Genomic DNA, 19,540 nt, shown 5'->3' with positions numbered 1-19,540 from the left:
TGCCCATCAGAGTGACCGTTTACGGTTTTTTTAATACTTTTCGGTATTTTTTGAGGTCAAAATTCGACCGACGATATATTTACGGTATATCGGTATATAATGGTATATTTTGTCAATTACATCAATCTATTAAATTTCATTTTCGACTTTATATAGAAATGCAATAAGAGCAAGTGTTTAAAATTAACCAGCCAAGTATCAAATATATTCACTAATCGGATAAAACTATGTGGGCATGGCTAAATATTCTATCTAGCTAGTAATATATCACGGAATATAAAAATCGAGGAATATTTATCTTGAATTCGTCAGTATATTTACGGTATATTTTTTTAATGAGACGGTATATTTTGGTATATTTTTGAGGGTCATACCGTATACCTTATCGATGTTAGCATCGATGTTTCTCTAGCTCTATCACACGGTGCCCGTTCCCATTTGCTGTTTTGTTTTTGTTTTATTTTCATTGAAGGATATCTGAAATAATTATTATCAATTAATAATAATTAACACGCGGGATAGAAGTGTAAATATTTGACTTGTAAACCATATTCGTCTATCTGCATCTCAAGTTAATTGTATACGCGTCTCACCGTCTTCAGAAATAGCCAGCAACATGGATCAAATGCTAAGTCCAAACTTCTCGATTCCGAGCATTGGAACGCCAATGCATCAGATGGAGGCTGATCAACAGATTATAGCAAATCCCGTTTATCATCCTCCGGCAATACCACAGCCAGAACCTGCAATATCCGCCCCAGTACCAGTAGCGGGACAACAGCAGCAGCCAGATGCCAGCAACGCTACAACCGGCGGCAGTGGACTTTTTGGCCACGAACCGTCATTGCCCTTGGCCCACAAACAAATGCAGAGCTACCAACCCTCAGCGTCATATCAGCAACAGCAGCAGCAGCAGGGACAACCTGCCGGAGGCACTACACCGCAATCTCTAATGCAGCCACAGACTCCACAGAGCATGATGTCGCACATGATTCCCATGAGTGAGCGCAGTGCGTCAGGCGTGGGGGCAGGCGGAGATTCTCTCAGCAACATACACCAGACCATGGGTCCAGCAACCCCCATGACACCGGCAACGCCTGGCTCAGCAGACCCCGGAATTGTTCCTCAGCTTCAAAATATTGTGTCCACAGTGAATTTGTGCTGCAAGCTGGATCTGAAAAAGATTGCACTACATGCAAGAAACGCCGAGTACAACCCAAAACGTTTTGCTGCCGTCATCATGCGTATCCGTGAGCCTCGCACAACCGCTCTGATTTTCAGCTCCGGCAAAATGGTATGCACCGGCGCCAAAAGTGAAGACGACTCCAGACTGGCGGCGCGGAAATACGCTCGCATCATACAGAAGCTGGGATTCCCGGTAAGTACTAATCCCTTCACAATCTAGAGAACATTTCATAATGCTTTGCCTGCAGGCAAAATTCCTCGATTTCAAGATTCAAAACATGGTTGGCTCGTGCGATGTTAAGTTTCCAATAAGACTGGAGGGCCTGGTGCTGACGCATTGCAATTTCAGCAGCTACGAGCCTGAGCTCTTTCCAGGTCTGATCTATCGTATGGTGCGTCCGCGCATTGTGCTTCTCATCTTCGTTTCGGGGAAAGTGGTGTTGACGGGCGCAAAAGTCCGACAGGAGATCTACGATGCCTTCGACAAAATATTTCCCATATTGAAAAAGTTCAAAAAACAGTCATAACAAGGTTAAGAAATTATTAGTTCTGTAATGTATAGGGAAAATAGTTTTTCTAAGTTAATGTGTTTACTTCGCGCGTATCTCTAAATAAAACTAATTAGTTAGCTGTATGACGGGCCGGGCGTTTATTTTTCTTTTATGTTATGCACTTTCCGCAGAAATTTAGACAAAACTATGAATGTAGAGAGAAACCTAGAGGCACTGTGCCATGAGTGCGCCAACGTTCTCGAACTCGATCTTCTCTGTGATATTCTTCGTCTTAATTTTGTCGTCCTGCATGGCGACGACAATGATATCCTGGCCCTGATGCTTCCATCCGTTGCGCTTGATCCAGCTCTCCAGTGTCGAGTCCTCAATGCCGCCCAGAAGTTCTTTCAGCAAATCCTTCTTGATGGTCTGGAAGGTGATGCTCACAACATGGGAGACAAACTTTCGAATGGAATCATGGAAGCCGCTGATGTGGCGGAACATGGTACGGTTCACCTCGGCGCGCTGCCAGAACAGTGTGAAATCGGCACGCTCCAGTATATCTGCTAGATCGATAATGGTCTGAATGTTTTCGTCTTTCATCTGCTGCGGCAACAGCAGACACTTGGCCATCACGAAGTCCGTGTGTGGCAGATTTGTCAGCGATTTCAGCAGAATCGTGTAGGTGATCTCAAAGTTGAGCATGTGCGGATTGAACTGGTACAGCTTGAGAACGGCCAGGTTGGCCTCTAGGTCGTAGGTGTTATTCTTGGCCTGGTCCTGAATGTACGCCTCCAGAGTCTTCAAATGGTCGGGGTTGTAGCTGTGGCCAGAAAGCGAGGTTATGTGCATATGTTTATTTGTTGAACAAAACTCGGTGGCGGAGGACTAAGCTTACCGTTCAATGCATCCAAGCATCTCCTGTATTGTCTGGCTCTGGCCATTTTCCATCTTCACAAGGTGCGACATCTTTATACAGCCAAAATAGTATAGTTTACAGAATTCGCAAACTGACGTCGTGTTTTTTTAATGAACGCCGTCGAAAAAAGAATCCACCCTGCTTTACCAGAACTGGTATTAAATTGGGTGTTTTGCAGCACTGGCGAAATGTTCGATAGTTTTGCACTCCGATATTTACAGTTATCTACAGAAAATTTTAAGCAAAACGCGCAAAAAAACTCTTGTCATTTTAGTGGAAGTTTAATGATTTTAATACATAGTTAGAGTTAAGTTCTGTTCAAAGGAAGTATTGTTCCACTTTACTTATCATGGAAGTACATTTGGAAGTGCACGTGTCTGTGGAATCTACAGTTTTGTACAAAGGTATGTACACAATTGTATAAAAAATCTCGTCCCGTTAAATGTGTCCTGTTGGACTGGATTACTATGTCTTCGCCGGCTCTGTCTCACCAGCCGCAGTGGCCGCCAGTTGGGCCTGTCGTTGTTCCTCCTCCAGTTCCAAACGTTCCACCTTTTTGATCTTGCTCAGTTTCCCTAAGATTTGGGCGAATCTTTGTTAAAGTATGCTCTCAAAATATTAGACGGTAAATGACCACACTTACTTGCACATTTTAGCATAATAGTACCCCACCAGATGGACCAGCCCCAGCCCACGAAACAGAAGAGTACACAACAGAACTGCGACACTGCCACAATAATGTTGATTATGAAGGATCCGATTCGAGCCCGGGCACTGTCGTACTGCGAGAAACGTGGAATGCCCACACACAAGCAGAGGAGTCCCGACAGGAGTGTGCCTAAGAAATCATAGAAGCTTTAGAAGTCGTATATGTAGGAAATCGCACCTGTGGGAAACCCACCTAAGCCTGGAAAGACCACGTTGCAGAAGGCACAGAACCAAGCCAAATACAGCGGTAGCACAGGAATAGCTCCCTTCATTTTGGATGCGTGTTCCACGAGGTCGTTATGCAGCTTCCGGCGTGTGTCCTAAGTGCGGGAAATATAATTATGGAATGTTGTAACCATAGATCAAAGTGTATCATCACTTGCCTCACTGGGCGGCGGTGCTCTGATGCTCTGTCGGCGAGCATTCGATTCGCGACGCGGTTTCTTGCGACAGCAGAGCATCATTAGCCAGAAACGCTTGCAGCAGCCCCTTTAATGAAAATGGCAAGAGGTTCTTAGCTCCACATCAAGTATAGAGGTATAGTGTCTGTCAGACTTACTCTTTTGGTGTTGTAGCCGGAGCATCCGCAGCTGCCGATGTCATTGAGGCCTCGGACGCACCTTCCAGAACCGATGTATCAGTTGGCTTGATGCCAAGCTCTGGATCTTGATCCCGCCAGGAAACGGAGCTACCTTTCGGCTTGCTGCGGTTCCTCCGATATGGTATACAGAAGCAGCACTTCTTCAGCTCGGTTTCATTCCCCGTGTCGTCCACTTTGTTCACCGAGCGACAGCAAAAAACCTTGCTCAGACAGAGGCCGCATTTGCCCCCACGTTTTGGTCCCGTACTCATACTGGCCTCCTGCTTCACGCTTGGCGGTTCCGGCTTGTCCGTGTTCGCGGGCGGATGTTTCTTCCGGCAGCTCCGGCAGCAGCTCGACTTGAGCCAGTCCGTCACCTTTTTCTTCTTCGACTTGGTCTCATCAATCACTTGGACATTGGTGGCGGTTGTGGCACTACTGTTTGCACTCCATAGCACGGGCTGGTCCTCGGCTGAGGGGTTCCGTTCTCGTCGATAACAGCAGCGGGAGCATCGAGAGCGACGACAGGGCATGAACAATGAGGAACAACAGCGACACAATCCCTTCTTATTGGCATTTTTGTCCTTTTCTTCCAGGAACTCTTGGCTGCTGGTTCTGGTGGGAGAAGAGTAGATTGAAAATAGTCTCATAATAATTTTTAGTTGCTGGAAAGTAGCTCTTGTTCATGGTTTCCGCATGCCATCCTTGACTGGGACCAAGGACCGGATATAAGCTTTTATGGCTTCAGCAAGGCTTGGCAAGGTGCCAAGAGCCGGAAGTTCTGTATGATTGGAAAGTTGTTAGAAGAGCTGCGGAGCCAAAGTTCAAGTTTATGGGATAGTCCTGAATCACTTCCGCCCATCGCTTTACATATATAATCACAGTCGGAGCATTACCACTACTTTATGTGTATAAATTACTCGTATGGAAAACAGCAACATCTAATGGATGGATTATGTAGATTTAAGACTTTGTAATGTACTATTTTCTTGGCTCGTTCATTTGCTTATGAAAGCAGAGACTGTTTTTCTTCCTTAAAGAACCTTTTGTTCAGATTATTCGCTCACCAGAAATGTCAACTCAAAACATGAAAATCCCATTGAGACGCTTACACAATTTTTATAGGCCCAAAGCCCATAAAATGTATAGTCCGTATACTGTACTCATGTAAATGTACTTGTATGTATAGTATATGTATGTTTTTGGGGCTTCGAACGCCTTTAATTTCGTTGTGCACGAGCCAACGACCAAACGCAATTTGGAGGTCGGTAATTTATTTGACCCGCTCTGAGCGGCATGGATCCAATAAACTTCGAGTTGGAGTACTCGTGGAACAGTGACAACAATCGGAATGAAAGAAACTTTCTTGCCAGTTTTGTATTTAAATTAATCCACAAGGTCGTCGCTGGTGCGTTAACTACTCAAACCTATGCCATCTGATGGAGAACGATAAAATATAATAGGAATCCGGAAGCTAATGCTCGTTACCTAAAGAAATACTTATCGCCATCTATGAACGAATCCTGCGTCAGATCAACCGTATATATAACCGAATTTTTGCTCGTTTCGTTCAGCATTTTTGCAAATTATCTGAATTGTTTTCGGATTAATTGTTGGAAGTTCGCAGGCACAGCACTCTCTTTGGGTCTTTGGTACTTTGGTTCTTTTGGAAGATTCGGGAGTCGCCTCACGGGAGCTAGGCTGCGGTTAGCGCGATTGTCCGGCCGAAACTGATTTGTTATTGCGGCAAGAAACTTAAGTCGTGTTGCGAAAATACTTTTACCTCCGTGCGATATGCACGCTATACCATGCCCGTACGGTGGGGGTTCCCTAGAGTGGACAGCGTAGCCCATTTCTCCTAGCGAGTACATGGGGAAGGGTGCGCACTGTAATGGGTCGGTCACACGTTTTCTTGGGGTCTCGCATGGCTAGGGATGTACACAAACACACGCAAACACACGGACCCGCTCATATCGGTTGGCTGGAAAAACAATGCAGTGAAGGACATCGTTACCTTCGCCGACTGCGACCGACCTGACGACGGCGACGACGACGACGACAAGGCAGAGAACGGATTTCCTCAAAGGTGGTCGTCTGGTGTGGGCTCGTGGTCGTGGTCTAGCGTCTAGGGGAGGGACTCTACTCTAGTCGCTCCATAGACCCCACTTCGTGTTTGTATTCAAAATTTATTGACGCACTTATGAGTGGCTTGACGGACCTGTGCCCGCCCGAAACACCACGAGAAAGCCAGCGGCAGCGCCAGCCCACACGGCACTGTAAAGTGTTGTTGCTGCTGCTGTTGTTTGGGTGTTTCCTGTATGCAAATTGACGACTGGCCAGGCGCTGTAAGCCTTGGCGAGCTCTTTATGTGGAGACTCTACGGTCGGGGCAAAAAATTAGTACTCTCCGTTAGCCTTCCCGCCTAAAATGTCCACGTGAAGCAGGACAGATCGTTGTGGGGCTAGCCCATGAATAGTCATGCTTTTTTCATCAATATTAATCAGTTTTTCAAGAGTGTTTCCCTATTACTCACTTTGCCATGCCACCACTTCCCGCTGCGGAGCCGCCCTGTCCGTCTGGAGAGCGTCGCTTGGCGTCCACCTTGAAGTCCACTCCGCTCTCGGGCGTCGGCATCACATGGCCGCCCAGCTCCGACTCGGACACGTCCAGGACTGTGGGCAGGTCAGAGCTCTCGCACTCTACCTCGGGTACACTGGATATCGTTGCTCGCTCGTCCGGGTGCACTACCGAGACCGCGGCCTCTATGGGCTGTGTGGCCGTAAAAGGAGACTTTGCCTGCTCCGCCGAGCTCTGGGGAGCATTCCCACCATCCGCTGTCCCTGTCCGAGACTCAGAGTCGCCTGGCTTGGCCAGCATCGTGCCAGAGGTGGGTGTGGGAGTGGGAGGGCCATCTGCGGTCAGGCCCATGTCGTTCTCCAGAGTCTTCAGATCGGTGAGGTTCTCGCTGATGGTCTTGTGGATCTCATCGGTGGCCTCCGTGACGGTCTTTTGTATGTTTTCGAGCGTTTTCTGTGACTTTTCCAGAATGGCGGCAGGCAGACTCCCAGCATCATTGGACTTCATCAGAGAACCGTGGGTCGCTGCTTCTGGAATTTAATAGAATAAGATTAGTTCATTTATAAAAAAATCTTGTGTCTGGTGGCCCCTTAGACTGAATCTCACCTTCGTGTTCCTGAGCTAACTCTGGCACTGTTGCCACCTTTCGATTCAGCGGCGAATCCGCTCGGTTCTTCTGGCTAAGCATGCTCAGCCGGGAGCTCATCCGCACCAGCTTGGACATGTTCGCTCCTTGGCCTCTGCGTCCTGGAGTTGAGGGGACGGTCACCTCGCTGGTCACTGACGGAATGGCTTCGGCTGCCTGGAGCACCACGTTGCCCACCTGGGCAGCTAGTGGAGTCATGTTTGTTGGAGCATCTCCTCCATTGGCACCTTTTTCGTGAACAATCCCCTGGGCTTTGATGGTCGTGGGTGCAGGAGGTCTTTTGGCCTCCGTTGTCGCCGCTCCCGATGGCTTGGCTTTCATCTGCTGGGATTTGGTGCGCGGGGGCGCTGCTGGTTGTCCCTGTGCACTGCTCTTGGTTGCTGGCTTTCCTTTCTCGGCTTTCGCTTCCTTCGCTGCTGTGGATGATGGCGCTTTGGGGGCTGGCTTCTTCCCTGTTCCCTGTTCCCTTCTGACAACTGGAAGACGCTCCGCGGTTTTAACAGCCTTCACAGATTCTGTCCTGGACTTGGGTTTGGCACTTGCAGGTTGCTTGGATGTGGGCTTTGCCTTGGGGCTTCCCTTTGGCGGGACTTTGCCCGCTCTGGTGCCCTTGGGTGTCATCGCCGGTGTTCCCTTGGTTTTCTCGGGGGACTTTGAACGTTTCTTGGAGGAGGATGGCGGCGACTTGGACTCCATCTTTCCCGACTGTCGCGTGGGGATGCGGGAGCGGGAGTTGCGGCGCGACAATGTCTCCGGGATCTCTGCCTTCCCTCTAATGGACACGGACATCCGTCTTGCCGGTGTGATGGCCCCCGGACTTATGGACTTTCGACGCCCTAGCATGCCGCTGGTTGGACTCAATGATATGGACTTCCTGCGACTGGGCTGCGGTGTGGTTCCCCGTATGGTTCTGTTCCTGGCCATGGTGACGGGCGAGACGCTAGAGGATCGCAGCGAGGAGTTTATGCTCAGTCGGGAGTTGGCCCGCGAGTTGCTTCGGGAGTTGGCCTGCTCTCGTGCCTGTTCCATGCGAGAACTTGCCCTAGAGGGTGGGCCCTTGGACCCAGATCGCGATTCTCCGGGTCGCGCACTCTCCCGTGAGGGCGTCCTGCTGTGAACCATCGCCCGAGAGGGGGAGCGACTCGTGCTTGCCCGCGAGGTGCGCCCAGATGCGGTCGGAATCGTAGCCACAAAGTCCTTCGACGGCGAACTGGAACGAGACTCCACCCGGGATCCCGGACGACTGCGAATCGGAATGCGGGAGAGCGAGTCCCGACGTGTCGACACCTCGGACTGCGTGTCGACAGCGGCTGCACGGTGACCAATCAGCGAGGATTCATGGTGCCCAAACAGCGATGATGCCCGGTGCCCAATTATCGAGGATCCGTGGGTAGGACTCTGCCCTGAGCTGCTGTCCTTGTTCGGGGTGCCGAGAATCGGTGACAAACTGCTGGGCTTGGCGATCTTCCCATGCTTCCCATGCGGCGGTGGCTTCGGATCCCTCTGGTAGATGGACTGTCGTCGCGGGCTACGCCCGGGGATCGGCGCCTGCACCGACTTGCGACGCAGCCGGGATGCTGGCAGTGTTGCGAGCGATGGACGGCGGAAGCTGAAGTCCGAGGTGGTGGCGGTTATGCTGCTCAGGTTGGAGCTGCGTCGGTCCGAGGCTGTTTGCGTGGAGCTCCTTCGCTCGGGCGAGGTGGAACTGGAACGACGACGACCCTGGGCGTGGCCGGCGTCGAAGGATGCACGGGGACTCGGTGCCAGAGCCAGGTCGTCCAGGCTGCACCAGTTGGAGCGGGGCGGGATGTGGGCGAGCGCTTCCTCCCGGTTGATCACCTTCAGGAGTCCGCGCTGCTTTCGCGTGGGGTTGTGGTTTGGCTTCAGTGGGCGTGGCAGTGCGCCCGGCGGAAAGGCTGCCGCTTCCTTGCCCAGGTCCATGGTGGAGTAGTGCAGTCGCGGAATCGCGCTTCGATAGGGATCGGTTATCAGCGGCAGGCTCTCCATGCTCTTGATCCTTTGGCCATACGACATCTGCTGGGGACTACTGGGGGCCATGGACCTTCGTCGCTGCGCCCTCGGCGTGTAGGTGTCTATGGAGGAGGTGAGCGAGTCCCTCTGCTGGAGGATTCCCTTCGAGGGCGTCGCCAGCTTGCTGCGACTGTGCCGTCCACTCATGTTGAACTGCACCGAGGGCCGTGGCGAGTCATCGGTTGTGTGGAGTGGATGCGGCTGTGGCTGCGGCTGCTGCTGGCTGGGGTTCGCCGAGTGGGCCAGATATCCTGGCAGCTCCGGCAGGCGGGAGTCGCTGGGAGTCTTGCGACGCGGCAGGATCGGCGGCTTGGTGGCCATTGATGAGGTAGTCGATGTCGACTGTATGGAAGCGTGCCTCCTGGCGGCGGCTCTCCTGGCTGGGCTGTACGCCGGCGAGGTCTGCGGCGAGCGCACTGTGAGGATGGTAAATGCAGTCTTCTTGTGTGGCCGTGGCTGGTCCACGCTGGATGGGGATTAGCAGAGATTATAACTGGCCAGGAGAGGCAGAGAGTGTTGTTCCCACTTACCGATAGTCTCCGCCCACGGAGATTGAGTCCTTGATGATGATCGGGGACATTTCTCTCTTCATGGTGGGTGGACGTGAGCAGACGCTCTCCTCCGTGTCTCTGCGGTTACTCTGGTGGCAAGAAGGCGGCGGGTCAGCTGGTGGAGGCGACGGCGGGCTGTAGTCCTCAAGCAGCTGCCGCTCGCTGACCGCACTCATCCGTTCCAGCTGCTGCTCCAGGTAATGCTTCGGGGAGAGTATGACGTCCATGTCCTGCATCGGTGACTGCTTCTCCCCATCGGGGGCTACCCGCTCCTCGCCTCCGCTGCTGGAACTGTTCATGTCCTGGATCATCGTGGCCAGCGGTGAGAGCGGCACCTCCTCTTGCTTCATGGACATGATGTTTTTCGAGCTGGGCCGCAGCTTGGGGATGCGCGTGAACTCCGGAAAGTGCTGTGGAGCAGGTCGAAACCAGTCCCTGCCCGAGTAAGAGTCGCTCAGCAAGCTAAAACGGATAAAATACATAATCATTCATTGACTGATGGATGGGATTGGCTCTTACCCGTGGTGATGGTCATCTGAGGTCATGGTGGAGACACTCTGCTTGCCCGCCGTTCGACTGGGAGTCTGCGTTCGCTCCTCCTCCCGATCGAAGTCCAAGCGTGTCATGTACTGCGATTCCTCACTGGGGTTCGCCAAGTCGTACATATCCGGTTTATTAAGGATGTCGTCCGGGGCCAGGAGTCGATAGTTGGGAGAGCCCAGCTGTTCCGAGCTGGAGCCGCCGCTGGAATTGGGCAAGATCTGGATATCGGGCGGCTGCAGGTGCGGGATGAGCGATGCCCGGGGGGTTCTCGTGTAGGGAATATTCGAGAAGATCCTCTGCCTGACCCGAGCCTCGTTGCCCATCAGCGCATTGAGGGCCACAGCGGCCACTAGAGCATCCTCCTCCGAGCTGGGGATTTCCAGCGAAGAAGATCGTAACGTCTCAAAGGCCGCAGTCCCGAAGTATTCCTCCACCTGCGACGGCGGGGGCACGGGGTCCCCAAAGAGACTGCTATAAGGCTGGGAGTCCCGCTCCGAGCCCAGCTCCTGGACTGTGCTGGCCGTCGGCTGGCGGATGAAGCTCTGTGTGGATGTGTACGTCGAGGGGGCCATGGTCGTGTGGCCGTACGAGTGGGAGTGTGGGTGGGAATGGGTGTGGGTGTGGTAGCTGTAGTCAACCGGAATGATGGCCGGCTGAAACCTGTTGTTGGGATCGCTGCCTGTTGAGCCGGGTCGTGGATGGGTGTGGCTGGGGGCATGGGTGGTCGCTGGGGGGTGTGGTGTTCCGGCTGGCGTTGGCATCGGAGAGGGGGATGGCGATGATGATGAGTACGAGAGGGTCTGCTGCATGATTTGACATTGGTACGGTCGCTCGATCGATCCCTCTCTCGTCCACTATGAGTCCTTGTCCATTCTTCTGGCCATAGCAAAGGATTACGCAGGATTACTTTGCTATATTTGTTTGTCCTTCGCTTCGTTTCGTTCGGGTGCAACAGAACCAATGACGCCAAAAGCTGTTTATTCAAAGCAACAGAAATATTCAAAAAAAAAATCACTCGCACACAAACGTATGTACACGTATATGTGTATGTATTCTAGGGACAGACCAGACCTTCCGGCCATTGCAATGTCAGTGAGACGGGACGTACACGCGACGCGGGAGACCGTGGGCAACTGCCTCCCAACTTTCCGATTTGCACAGCCAAACTACGGGCATGGCGAAAACAGTAATTATTATTATTTGTACGAGTATTTTCTAATGCCATTTCTCTCCATTTCGATCCTATAAATAGCTGCGTGTGCCGCGCTGATAAACCCCATGCAATCGGAATACACCTGCTCCAGCAGCACATCTAACTCCAACTCCACAAGCCGTTAAGCCAACGCTAACGAGAGCAGAACTTGATGAGCGCTCAACAGTCTTCAGCCTTATGGATGGGAGATGCATGGTGTGGCATGGCTATGGTATGGCATTGGAACGGATTGGATTGCATGTTGCAAATTGCCGCATTAGTGACTGCACTTGAGGAGTGCATCGCTCGAAGATGTTTGGGGCTGGCTGCCCGACACCAACTATCAGCTGAACATGATGTTTTAATTGCTCTCTCTCTCTCTCTCTCTCTGTCTCTCCTACTGTTTCCATTCAGATACTCCGAGTATTGGATGGGACTGGGGTACGCAAATAGTAGTTATATTTTGCGGCATGACGTAGGCCGCTTGAGGATTGCGGTATTGCGGAACCGAACCGTAGGGACGTGGGGAGGGATGGCAGGTGTGAATGAGTGCCTTTCTTCGCATTGATTTTCCTTTGCCTAATATTTAACCTACATTTTATGGGGCGCTACTCGAATTTCGGTGACACACTTTGGCTCGCAGGAAGTGACTAGACCGGTGTGCTGTGTTATGGCCATGACGCGTGCCGGGCCCGGACCCGGGCCTGTGCCTGTGCCTGTACGTTGGTTTTTCGCAAATTTTTCTTCTCTTCTAAACACTTTTCTGGATTACAGGCACTTTTCCTGCATCTCATTACGGCTGGGGTCACACTTTAAGAACCGTTTTTAATTGGAGTCCCCTCGAGGAAATTGGTATTGGTATACGGTAAGTGATGCCCAGCCTTATGTAATTGTTATTTAAATTAGTTTCAATTGTGCACGAGAGTAACTCTAATACAGTACATTACACAGAAAAGCCGCGAAAAATGAACATTGGAAACGGAGAGCGAGAGCGATAGAGCCCACGATGGGACGTTGGCACTGACTGAAATGGAACTGCCTCCACGGCGACGCGGCGCGGTAAGTGAGCAAAGAAACCTTCAAGAGAAATATTGCCTACACTTCAAATTCAAACAAAGCACAACACCAGGGGAAGCGCCACTATAATAATACTAGTAGTGTGCACACGCAGACACGCTGAGATACTGCTACAAAAGAAACAACCAAGAACACTGTTTTGCAGATGTCGACTATTTGATACCCACTTATATGACAATTTTCTATGAACATTCAACAAACGCTGTGAGATGTGGCTTCCATATCCTTAAAAAGGCAATAATTCTACGAATTTGTTAATTCATACACACTCTCCTGCCTGTCCATCATCACTTGCACGAATACAATACACTCCCCGAGTACAGGGTGTAAAAAGAAAAGCAATCGGGGGAGGGGAGCCCGCCAGCCAGTGCTGCCAATTCGCCGCACTATTTCGCCGCACGGCGGGGCGCTGCAATGTCCGTAGATTCTCTCCGGCCGTGTTTGCATGTTTGTTCATCTGCTTTCTGCTGCTTAGACAACTTTTGATTGTTTCCCAGCGCTGGCTGTGACACCTGTTGGCATGTCTCTGGCACGCGATGTCCTTACACACACATATACAAAATATATCCATATATGTAGGTCTTATATTTTTTTTGATACGCTTGCACACACTTCCCGACTTCCCGTCCTTAAATCATATATTTTGGATGCTCCCACTGCCGGGGATCTTCACGGGTCTGCACGCACGTGAGACACCGCATGAGAGCCACTTCAAGCCACGAGACGGGGCTAGGATGTGGGATGTGGCAGCCAGGACATCGCCGAGCCGAGTACAGGCAGGGTAAAGTGCGGTTTTCCTTGGCTTTGGAATAGGGTCAAAACCGCAACAAATTTCCTTTTGCCTTGTGCAGCGGCAAAGAGTCAACAACACTTGGGCCTCCGGCTCTCCTATGCCACGGCGCACTGTTGCAACATCAAGACAACAGCAACAGCAGCAGAAAAAGCAAAAGCAACAGAAACAGAAACAACGCCTATACTCGTAAACCCTCTCACAAGACCCTCTTGGGTTCGGGCTGGGGGCTGACTTTTAAGTGGCAGTGACGGGGGAAAATCCTTGGCTAATGTCGTGATAGCCCCCGACTACCCCATGGCGACCGACTCCAGCAAAAAGTTGAGTTCGTTTCCCCAGACCAGAGTCCAAAGCCATAGGAATTCCTGGAGACATCTATGAGCTAACTTTGCCGTTGGATGGTTCGGCGTTGTTCCCTTTTCAAGATATTTCCCATTTAGATGGTTTAGTTTTCTTGTTTTTTTTCGAGTTAAGTTTCGGGTTGTCGATCGTTTCGAGGGGGATTTTGGATTGTTCGCGATTTATTGTACTTTAGCAATTTTTGAAAATATTCAAAAAATTAAATTGAACTCAAACGGAATACCCAAAAAATCAACGCGCATTGGCATCGATCCGATGCACTGCACTCGCCGTTCGTAGAAAAACTAATCCGCTAAAGGCAAATACCTTCTTATACGTGGGGCTATCGTCGTCCTGCGCTCTGGGGATGACCAGTCGAGGCGGCCGCCGAAGGAGTCGCCGACCGAGGACGACGATTGTCGAAGCCGCTGTTTGGGCGAACGTACACACGTACGGGTATACGTGGGTCAGTAAACCTACTTCCGGTTGACATAAATACGCCTTGGACATGAAAACTTGGCACTGGCGGCGCGCCGCAAGTTGTTTTTATTGTTTCAAAGTTTTTACCATGACTCAAGCCAAATGGACACCCATAGTCCCTTGGGAGCACAGCACACGACAATGGAGGAGAGGAGTGCAGATCTGGATTTCTGTTTGGGGAAATTGAATTCACGAAATCGTGTCTCCCCAGTGATGGGGCTTCCTATTGCTGCCTTCCTTCCTTCTTTCAAATGAGGAGGAACTCATCAGCTTGATCTGGGCTTGGCTCCTCGTAGGGGGACTAATCATCTCGGCCTTCTGCTGACCCTAATCAGCCATGCCAAACCCAAATGCAACCCGAGAAAGCGAAAAACCCTCTGACTGTGCTTTCACAATAATTCATATAATTTTAAACTGCACCTTTGCGCACAAAACACAAGGAGCGGCTAGTAATTTCGCTGCAATAAGATTTTCCCACGCGATATTTGACTTTGGTTTCTCCGCTTGTCAGTTCATCCCAGTGTGTCCCACACCTGTACTGTATAGAGGCACATCAATGCTTGACCCACATCGTGCCCCAAATTAATATCAATTGCTGGTCCGAGATTGCGTGTGCGAATATACAAATGTACGAATCCCCATGGGGATTGAAAGGCATTTAATTGTAATTGACTGTGACCGAGGATTACACAATGACTAAGTGGCAGTCAGTGGACGCACCTTGGGCGAAATTAAGTAATACTCGTAATTATTATTATGTGTATATACACATATAAATAGTTCTACGCACAACAAATAAAGGTCACAGTTTACTAGGGCACCGGGAATTCCGTGGGCCAATTGTTTGGCCTATTTGGAGGCTAAGGCTAACCAAATGAAGTTTTCGGTAATTGGTTATTAGCTCCCCGTATTTATTGGAAGCTTTTGAGCTGAGATGGCTTGTGTACAGATACATTTTAAAGTAGGAACAATTCCAAATGCTGAAGGTAGCTTCGACTATTGCCGCTTCATACCAATCCTGCATAAATCTCCCTCTCAATAAACATATACAATAGTTTAAAGTTGATCTTGGCCGCCTTGATGCGATGCGCATCGTTGGGCACAGTAAAACCGTCGAACCAGTTGAGCGGAAACCATCGCTTTCAGCTCGAGTAATCATAACTCTTCGATTAGATTTTAAATTAGCAAAGGTTCACAGCTCAGAGGTTCAGCTTAAAATCCAGCATGGTCTTTATTTTGCAATTGTTGTATTGTGATTACTTAGAGCTAGAGTACATATTAATGTATCAATAATTTAAAAGCGCATTCACTTAGATACTATTCAAATATTGTCATAGTCTTCGTCTAATTCGAAAATGGTTTCAGTTGGGGTCGTTGATGCCACAGTGGCCTTTGGAATGATGGGAGCGCTGCTCTTTCCAGCCGTTCCAGCTGCTACAATATTCGTCAGATCGATATTGATAACTGGAGCCGCAATGTCAAAATTGAAGGCGGAGTTGGCATCTGCCTCTGCCTCTGGCGTGCACAGGTTGGTGGTCGGCATCTGCACGTTGCTATAATCGATTTTGACTATTGGTTTATTGAGTTCATAGCTGCAGATCGGAGCAGGTATGGCAGTGTCGTGCGACTGTTTCTTATGGTAGGAGTTTTGGTTGGGCGGTCTGCCCCGCGGTGTGTAGGACGGAGTTGATTCCGAGCGAGCCAACTTGGCGGGCACGTGTCCCATCTGAAGCTGGTGCGTGTGTGCCACAGAAGGCACACTTACCGATGGGATGTGTGTGGGTGGGGGGTACTGCTGCTGCTGCTGCTGACGCTTCAGGCCGGTGCCATTCAAGCTCATTGAGCGCATGTAGGGGCCGATAGCGGATCCGCCTCCATTCGGCAATGACCGCATAGATGTGGATGGCAGGCTAAGATCGTATGGCGTATCTGAGTCCGGATATTGCTCTGGTGAGCTGTCATCGTTGTAGGAGCTTGCCTCCTCGGCCACACTGATGTCTGGTATATTTCTGACGAGCTCCTTCAGGAAATCGAATCGCTGCTCCGACATGATGCACTGCTTCATATGCGAAGTGGACAGTGTCTTGGCATTGCGCGAATTCGTTATACGCATCGTCTTCGTTAGCAGCGACTCCACGAATAGCTCTAGCGTCCGGGAAATGATAACGGGTACCGCCTGTGCAACCTTACCAATCTCCTCATCGCTCTGCATGATCTTCTTGATGCGACCCTGCGGAGTAAAATATTAAAATCGAGTCAACGATAAATCACACCGGGCTCGTGCTGCTCTGCCGCTGCGCCCACAACACGGAGCCTCTGATTATGTGAGTATGTATGTATGTACACATGCATAAAAACTGATAACCATTGTCGGTTCACGCCAGAGCCGAAAATATTGACCACTTCCGCTTCGTCCGTACTCACCGCTGGGAAGCGCGCGTTGTATTTTTTCTTTTTCGATGGCATTTCGGGCTTTGTGAAGTAATATACCAAGTCCTAGCGAAATTAACAAATGTGTGTGTGTTTTTTACACAAGAACAGTTCCGTTTAGTGATGTAAAAACACATCGATGCATCGAGCATCGATGTTTTTTTGCCGATGTTTACCGATGTTGAGCGATGTATCGATGTTTTGCAAAACATTGATCGTTTAATTTCAAATCATTGCGTATTTGTCTTCTGTAAGCAGCAACACAGCAATGCCAAATAAAGTAAACATATTTGACTTAAATGAATCAAATTTACTATAGATGGTATACATTTGTTTAAATATGAAACTGCGAACGCCGTTAACATCATTCAAAGGCAACCCGTTGTGTGTTTGGGAATGTATGAAGAGTAGTGTTCAGTCACAGACATATACCTTAATAAATATTACAGAATATACAGTACAATCTCATACACAAATACTCATAAATACAATTTTCCATGTCACTTCATGTGAATGAATATGATGACACGAAAATTACATTAGCAACTAAGAATAGACAATTGCACTTGTAAACTCGAACCCACCAAAAAGGATGAAGCAAAAAACTATTTACTTTGTTGCTGCCAAGTACCTAAGTAAATGCACTGAAATGTAACCCCCGCACAGAGTAAGTGCACCCTATCTAAAAATACTCACATGGAGCCTGGCGTTCCTTCTCATACAACACCTTATATACACTGCTAGCTATATAAGGAGATGCATTTGTTCAATAAAACTCAGTATCAGAAACAGTACCACAACTGCCTATCACTAATTTTCCCATCGAAATCATCAGAGGCTGTCGCCGTGTCTTCAGATCCTCAAATGGGAAAGTTTTGAAACATCGGTCATACATCGATGCATCGAAGAATAAATCCGATGTATCAATCCAACATCGATGTTTGATTTTGACAACATCGATGGACATCGATATCGATGTCTTCATTAAAATTTACATCACTAAGTTCCCCGTTCCTTGGTGCCCAACAGTGTGACCGCGGATTTATTGACAAAATATACCAACATGCCCTCTGAAATATACCGAAAAATATCTAAAATATTTAGAACAAGTACACTGTTTTGTGACAGTCTGGCAATATTGCGCGAGTGCTCAGTGAATGGCAAGTGCCGCAAGAAGAACTGTGCTGCCAACTTTTCGACAGGATAAAGGCTGTTTTTGACTTGATGAAAAAGAAAAGAAGCTGAACGTTTTCTGAAAAAAAACGCGTAATTAATGCTTTTAACAATTTTTTTTAAAGTTATATTTAATATGTTTTTACAGTATTTCCATTAACCCTTCTAGCTCTACGGGATTAGTTTTAGATTCGAATTTGGACGACATAGTCGTACCAATCATGACTAGCTAATTATTGGACACTTCGTAGTCAACCTGTAGCCGTATATTTAAATAACAATTAGTAATATCCTTTCACTGACAATAAAAAATTACATTATTCATAGAATGGTGATGCCAGTTCATACACCGAACATGTCGCAAAGGAACTTTCTGGATTGGATCCCAGGGTCGTCGGCATTCGGCTAGCGCCGCGTCATCATGAGCCAGCCATGACGCCCATTCGTGCGTCGCCGAATCAAAAGCTGGGATAGCTTCGAGACGAGTAAGTGAATCAGTATACAATTGTGGACACATTTTAAAAATATTTCTTCTTTCACAGAGGACCTATGTATCGTAAGCTTCGCCACAAACGAAGTCGTATCCGATTTCGACCCGCCAGACGGGGTCCTATCAAAGTATCCCAGCCGGACAGAATCGTATCCCAGCAGGACAGAATCGCACCCCGTAGCATCCGAGTCTAACAAGCCATCGACAACAAGGACTTTGACTATGGCAACCAAGCGAGGGGCTACGCGGGCTACTACACTCTAGATATATATCGTTGTTGTTAGGTTTAAGGATATACGCGTTCATACATTTAGATAGTAGATACAAATTTTATCCACTTGTTTATTTATTTATACTAACGTATCCTATACTAAGCTAAGTTCTGATGAATAAAATGATTGAAAACTCATCCTTTCTGTCTTCTGTTTTGGGGACAATATCCCGGTTAAAAAAGGCGTGGCACGCCCAGATCGGTTCACAAATAGCGGAGAAAAATACATATTTTTCATTCGGGAAATTGTCCTTGATCCTTGATAAGGACTCCATCAAATCAGGGACATTTTTTCGACCACAGGAAGCCGTCGCACGCCTAAATCGGCCCACAAATAGCCGGAAAATCTAGATCTGTATGGTTCGTTTGTTGTAGTCCTTAGCGAAGGATCAAGGACAGATCTGATAGCAGAAGCTGGCGTACGTCGCGATCGGGCCACGAAGAAGGGGGAAACCAAGATATATGTGTCTGGAAAAAAAAACCTGAATCCTTGGTCCTTGATAAGGACTGCATTAGATCAAGGAACCTATTCCGAGTACGGGAAGCCGTCTCACGCCTAGATCGGGCCACAAATAACGGAGAAAACAACAAAAGTTGTTGTTGTCAATTGTTGTACAAAATTTGTTCTTGTTGTTGTACAACAACTTTCAAATGCCCAAAAACGGGAATTACAAATCTGGGATACCAGGCGAACAGAAATCAGCAGAAGGTCACTGGTTTTTTTTAACTTTTTATTTTTACCGCCATTTTTCAAATCTTGATTATACGTTATTTCATATTTTCTTTAGCCGCTCAAAATGGTGGAAAACGAGAATATGAAAAACAAACATATGAAAAATGGAAAAATAGAATTAAAAGGAATTTTAAAAAACCAGTGACCTTGCGCTGATTTCTGTTCGCCTGGTATTCCACATTTGAAATTCTAGACCAAAGAAAATATGAGAAAACGTTGCAAAATTTGGGGATTTAAAAAATGGCGGGAAAAATAATAAAATTAAAAAAACCAGTGACCTTCTGCTGATTTCTGTTCGCCTGGTATCCCAGATTTGTAATTCCCGTTTTTGGGC

The 19,540-nt window shown here is 48.7% G+C and overlaps 4 protein-coding genes and 1 long non-coding RNA gene across 12 annotated transcripts; 2 read left to right on the top strand and 3 right to left on the bottom strand.

Moving 5' to 3' along the window:
* The first annotated feature begins 408 nt into the window (after window positions 1-408).
* Window positions 409-1,819, top strand: LOC108159937 (TATA-box-binding protein). Of its 2 annotated transcripts, XM_017293591.2 has the most exons (3): window positions 409-526; window positions 603-1,378; window positions 1,434-1,819. In XM_017293591.2, the coding sequence occupies exons 2-3, from the start codon at window positions 617-619 to the stop codon at window positions 1,710-1,712; spliced, it is 1,041 nt and encodes a 346-aa protein (XP_017149080.1). In that variant the 5' UTR covers window positions 409-526; window positions 603-616; the 3' UTR covers window positions 1,713-1,819. The 2 variants fall into 2 exon arrangements, with proteins under 2 accessions (XP_017149080.1, XP_033247380.1); XM_033391489.1 differs by having other exon boundaries at window positions 409-1,378.
* Window positions 1,811-2,734, bottom strand: LOC108159939 (eukaryotic translation initiation factor 3 subunit K). The gene is made up of 2 exons (XM_017293593.2): window positions 2,575-2,734; window positions 1,811-2,499 (listed from the first exon to the last, which is right to left on the bottom strand). The coding sequence occupies exons 1-2, from the start codon at window positions 2,643-2,645 to the stop codon at window positions 1,902-1,904; spliced, it is 669 nt and encodes a 222-aa protein (XP_017149082.1). The 5' UTR covers window positions 2,646-2,734; the 3' UTR covers window positions 1,811-1,901.
* A 57-nt stretch (window positions 2,735-2,791) lies between these two features.
* LOC108159942 lies at window positions 2,792-18,611 on the top strand. Of its 6 annotated transcripts, none has more exons than XR_001775376.2 (8): window positions 2,792-2,999; window positions 11,484-11,655; window positions 11,838-11,962; window positions 12,067-12,141; window positions 12,198-12,288; window positions 12,375-12,482; window positions 18,040-18,197; window positions 18,255-18,611. It is a non-coding gene; the product is annotated as an uncharacterized LOC108159942 (long non-coding RNA). The 6 variants fall into 6 exon arrangements; XR_001775374.2 differs by adding an exon at window positions 11,290-11,417 and having other exon boundaries at window positions 11,838-12,141; XR_001775377.2 differs by having other exon boundaries at window positions 11,838-12,141; window positions 12,380-12,482.
* Window positions 2,994-11,294, bottom strand: LOC108159940 (protein stum). Of its 2 annotated transcripts, XM_017293594.2 has the most exons (9): window positions 10,208-11,294; window positions 9,668-10,150; window positions 7,067-9,603; window positions 6,417-6,990; window positions 3,863-4,498; window positions 3,687-3,792; window positions 3,497-3,623; window positions 3,239-3,433; window positions 2,994-3,170 (listed from the first exon to the last, which is right to left on the bottom strand). In XM_017293594.2, the coding sequence occupies exons 1-9, from the start codon at window positions 11,038-11,040 to the stop codon at window positions 3,061-3,063; spliced, it is 5,601 nt and encodes a 1,866-aa protein (XP_017149083.1). In that variant the 5' UTR covers window positions 11,041-11,294; the 3' UTR covers window positions 2,994-3,060. The 2 variants fall into 2 exon arrangements, with proteins under 2 accessions (XP_017149083.1, XP_017149084.1); XM_017293595.2 differs by lacking the exons at window positions 6,417-6,990; window positions 7,067-9,603; window positions 9,668-10,150; window positions 10,208-11,294 and adding an exon at window positions 5,372-5,601.
* On the bottom strand, window positions 15,316-16,673 carry LOC108159938 (dr1-associated corepressor). Its single transcript, XM_017293592.2, has 2 exons — window positions 16,534-16,673; window positions 15,316-16,339 (listed from the first exon to the last, which is right to left on the bottom strand). The coding sequence occupies exons 1-2, from the start codon at window positions 16,573-16,575 to the stop codon at window positions 15,431-15,433; spliced, it is 951 nt and encodes a 316-aa protein (XP_017149081.1). The 5' UTR covers window positions 16,576-16,673; the 3' UTR covers window positions 15,316-15,430.
* Window positions 18,612-19,540: the final 929 nt, after the last annotated feature.

The sequence above is a fragment of the Drosophila miranda genome, chromosome 3 (genome assembly GCF_003369915.1).
Source record: "Drosophila miranda strain MSH22 chromosome 3, D.miranda_PacBio2.1, whole genome shotgun sequence".
Taxonomy (NCBI): Eukaryota; Metazoa; Arthropoda; class Insecta; order Diptera; family Drosophilidae; genus Drosophila; species Drosophila miranda.
The sequence above is the reverse complement of the archived record's forward strand: the minus strand, read 5'-3'. Positions and strand labels throughout refer to the sequence as shown.

What these genes read in the sequence shown, in the direction of transcription:
- LOC108159937 (XM_017293591.2), top strand. Translation starts at nt 617, where the DNA reads ATGGATCAAATGCTAAGTCCAAACTTCTCGATTCCGAGCATTGGAACG. An exon ending in TACAGAAGCTGGGATTCCCG is followed by an intron (nt 1,379 to 1,433) that starts GTAAGTACTAAT and finishes CTTTGCCTGCAG; the next exon opens with GCAAAATTCCTCGATTTCAA.
- LOC108159939 (XM_017293593.2), bottom strand. Translation starts at nt 2,645, where the DNA reads ATGTCGCACCTTGTGAAGATGGAAAATGGCCAGAGCCAGACAATACAG. An exon ending in ATGCTTGGATGCATTGAACG is followed by an intron (nt 2,500 to 2,574) that starts GTAAGCTTAGTC and finishes TTCTGGCCACAG; the next exon opens with CTACAACCCCGACCATTTGA.
- LOC108159940 (XM_017293594.2), bottom strand. Translation starts at nt 11,040, where the DNA reads ATGCAGCAGACCCTCTCGTACTCATCATCATCGCCATCCCCCTCTCCG. An exon ending in GGAAGTGGTGGCATGGCAAA is followed by an intron (nt 4,499 to 6,416) that starts GTGAGTAATAGG and finishes TTCTCCCACCAG; the next exon opens with AACCAGCAGCCAAGAGTTCC. An exon ending in TATTATGCTAAAATGTGCAA is followed by an intron (nt 3,171 to 3,238) that starts GTAAGTGTGGTC and finishes CCCAAATCTTAG; the next exon opens with GGAAACTGAGCAAGATCAAA.
- LOC108159938 (XM_017293592.2), bottom strand. Translation starts at nt 16,575, where the DNA reads ATGCCATCGAAAAAGAAAAAATACAACGCGCGCTTCCCAGCG. An exon ending in ACAACGCGCGCTTCCCAGCG is followed by an intron (nt 16,340 to 16,533) that starts GTGAGTACGGAC and finishes TTTACTCCGCAG; the next exon opens with GGTCGCATCAAGAAGATCAT.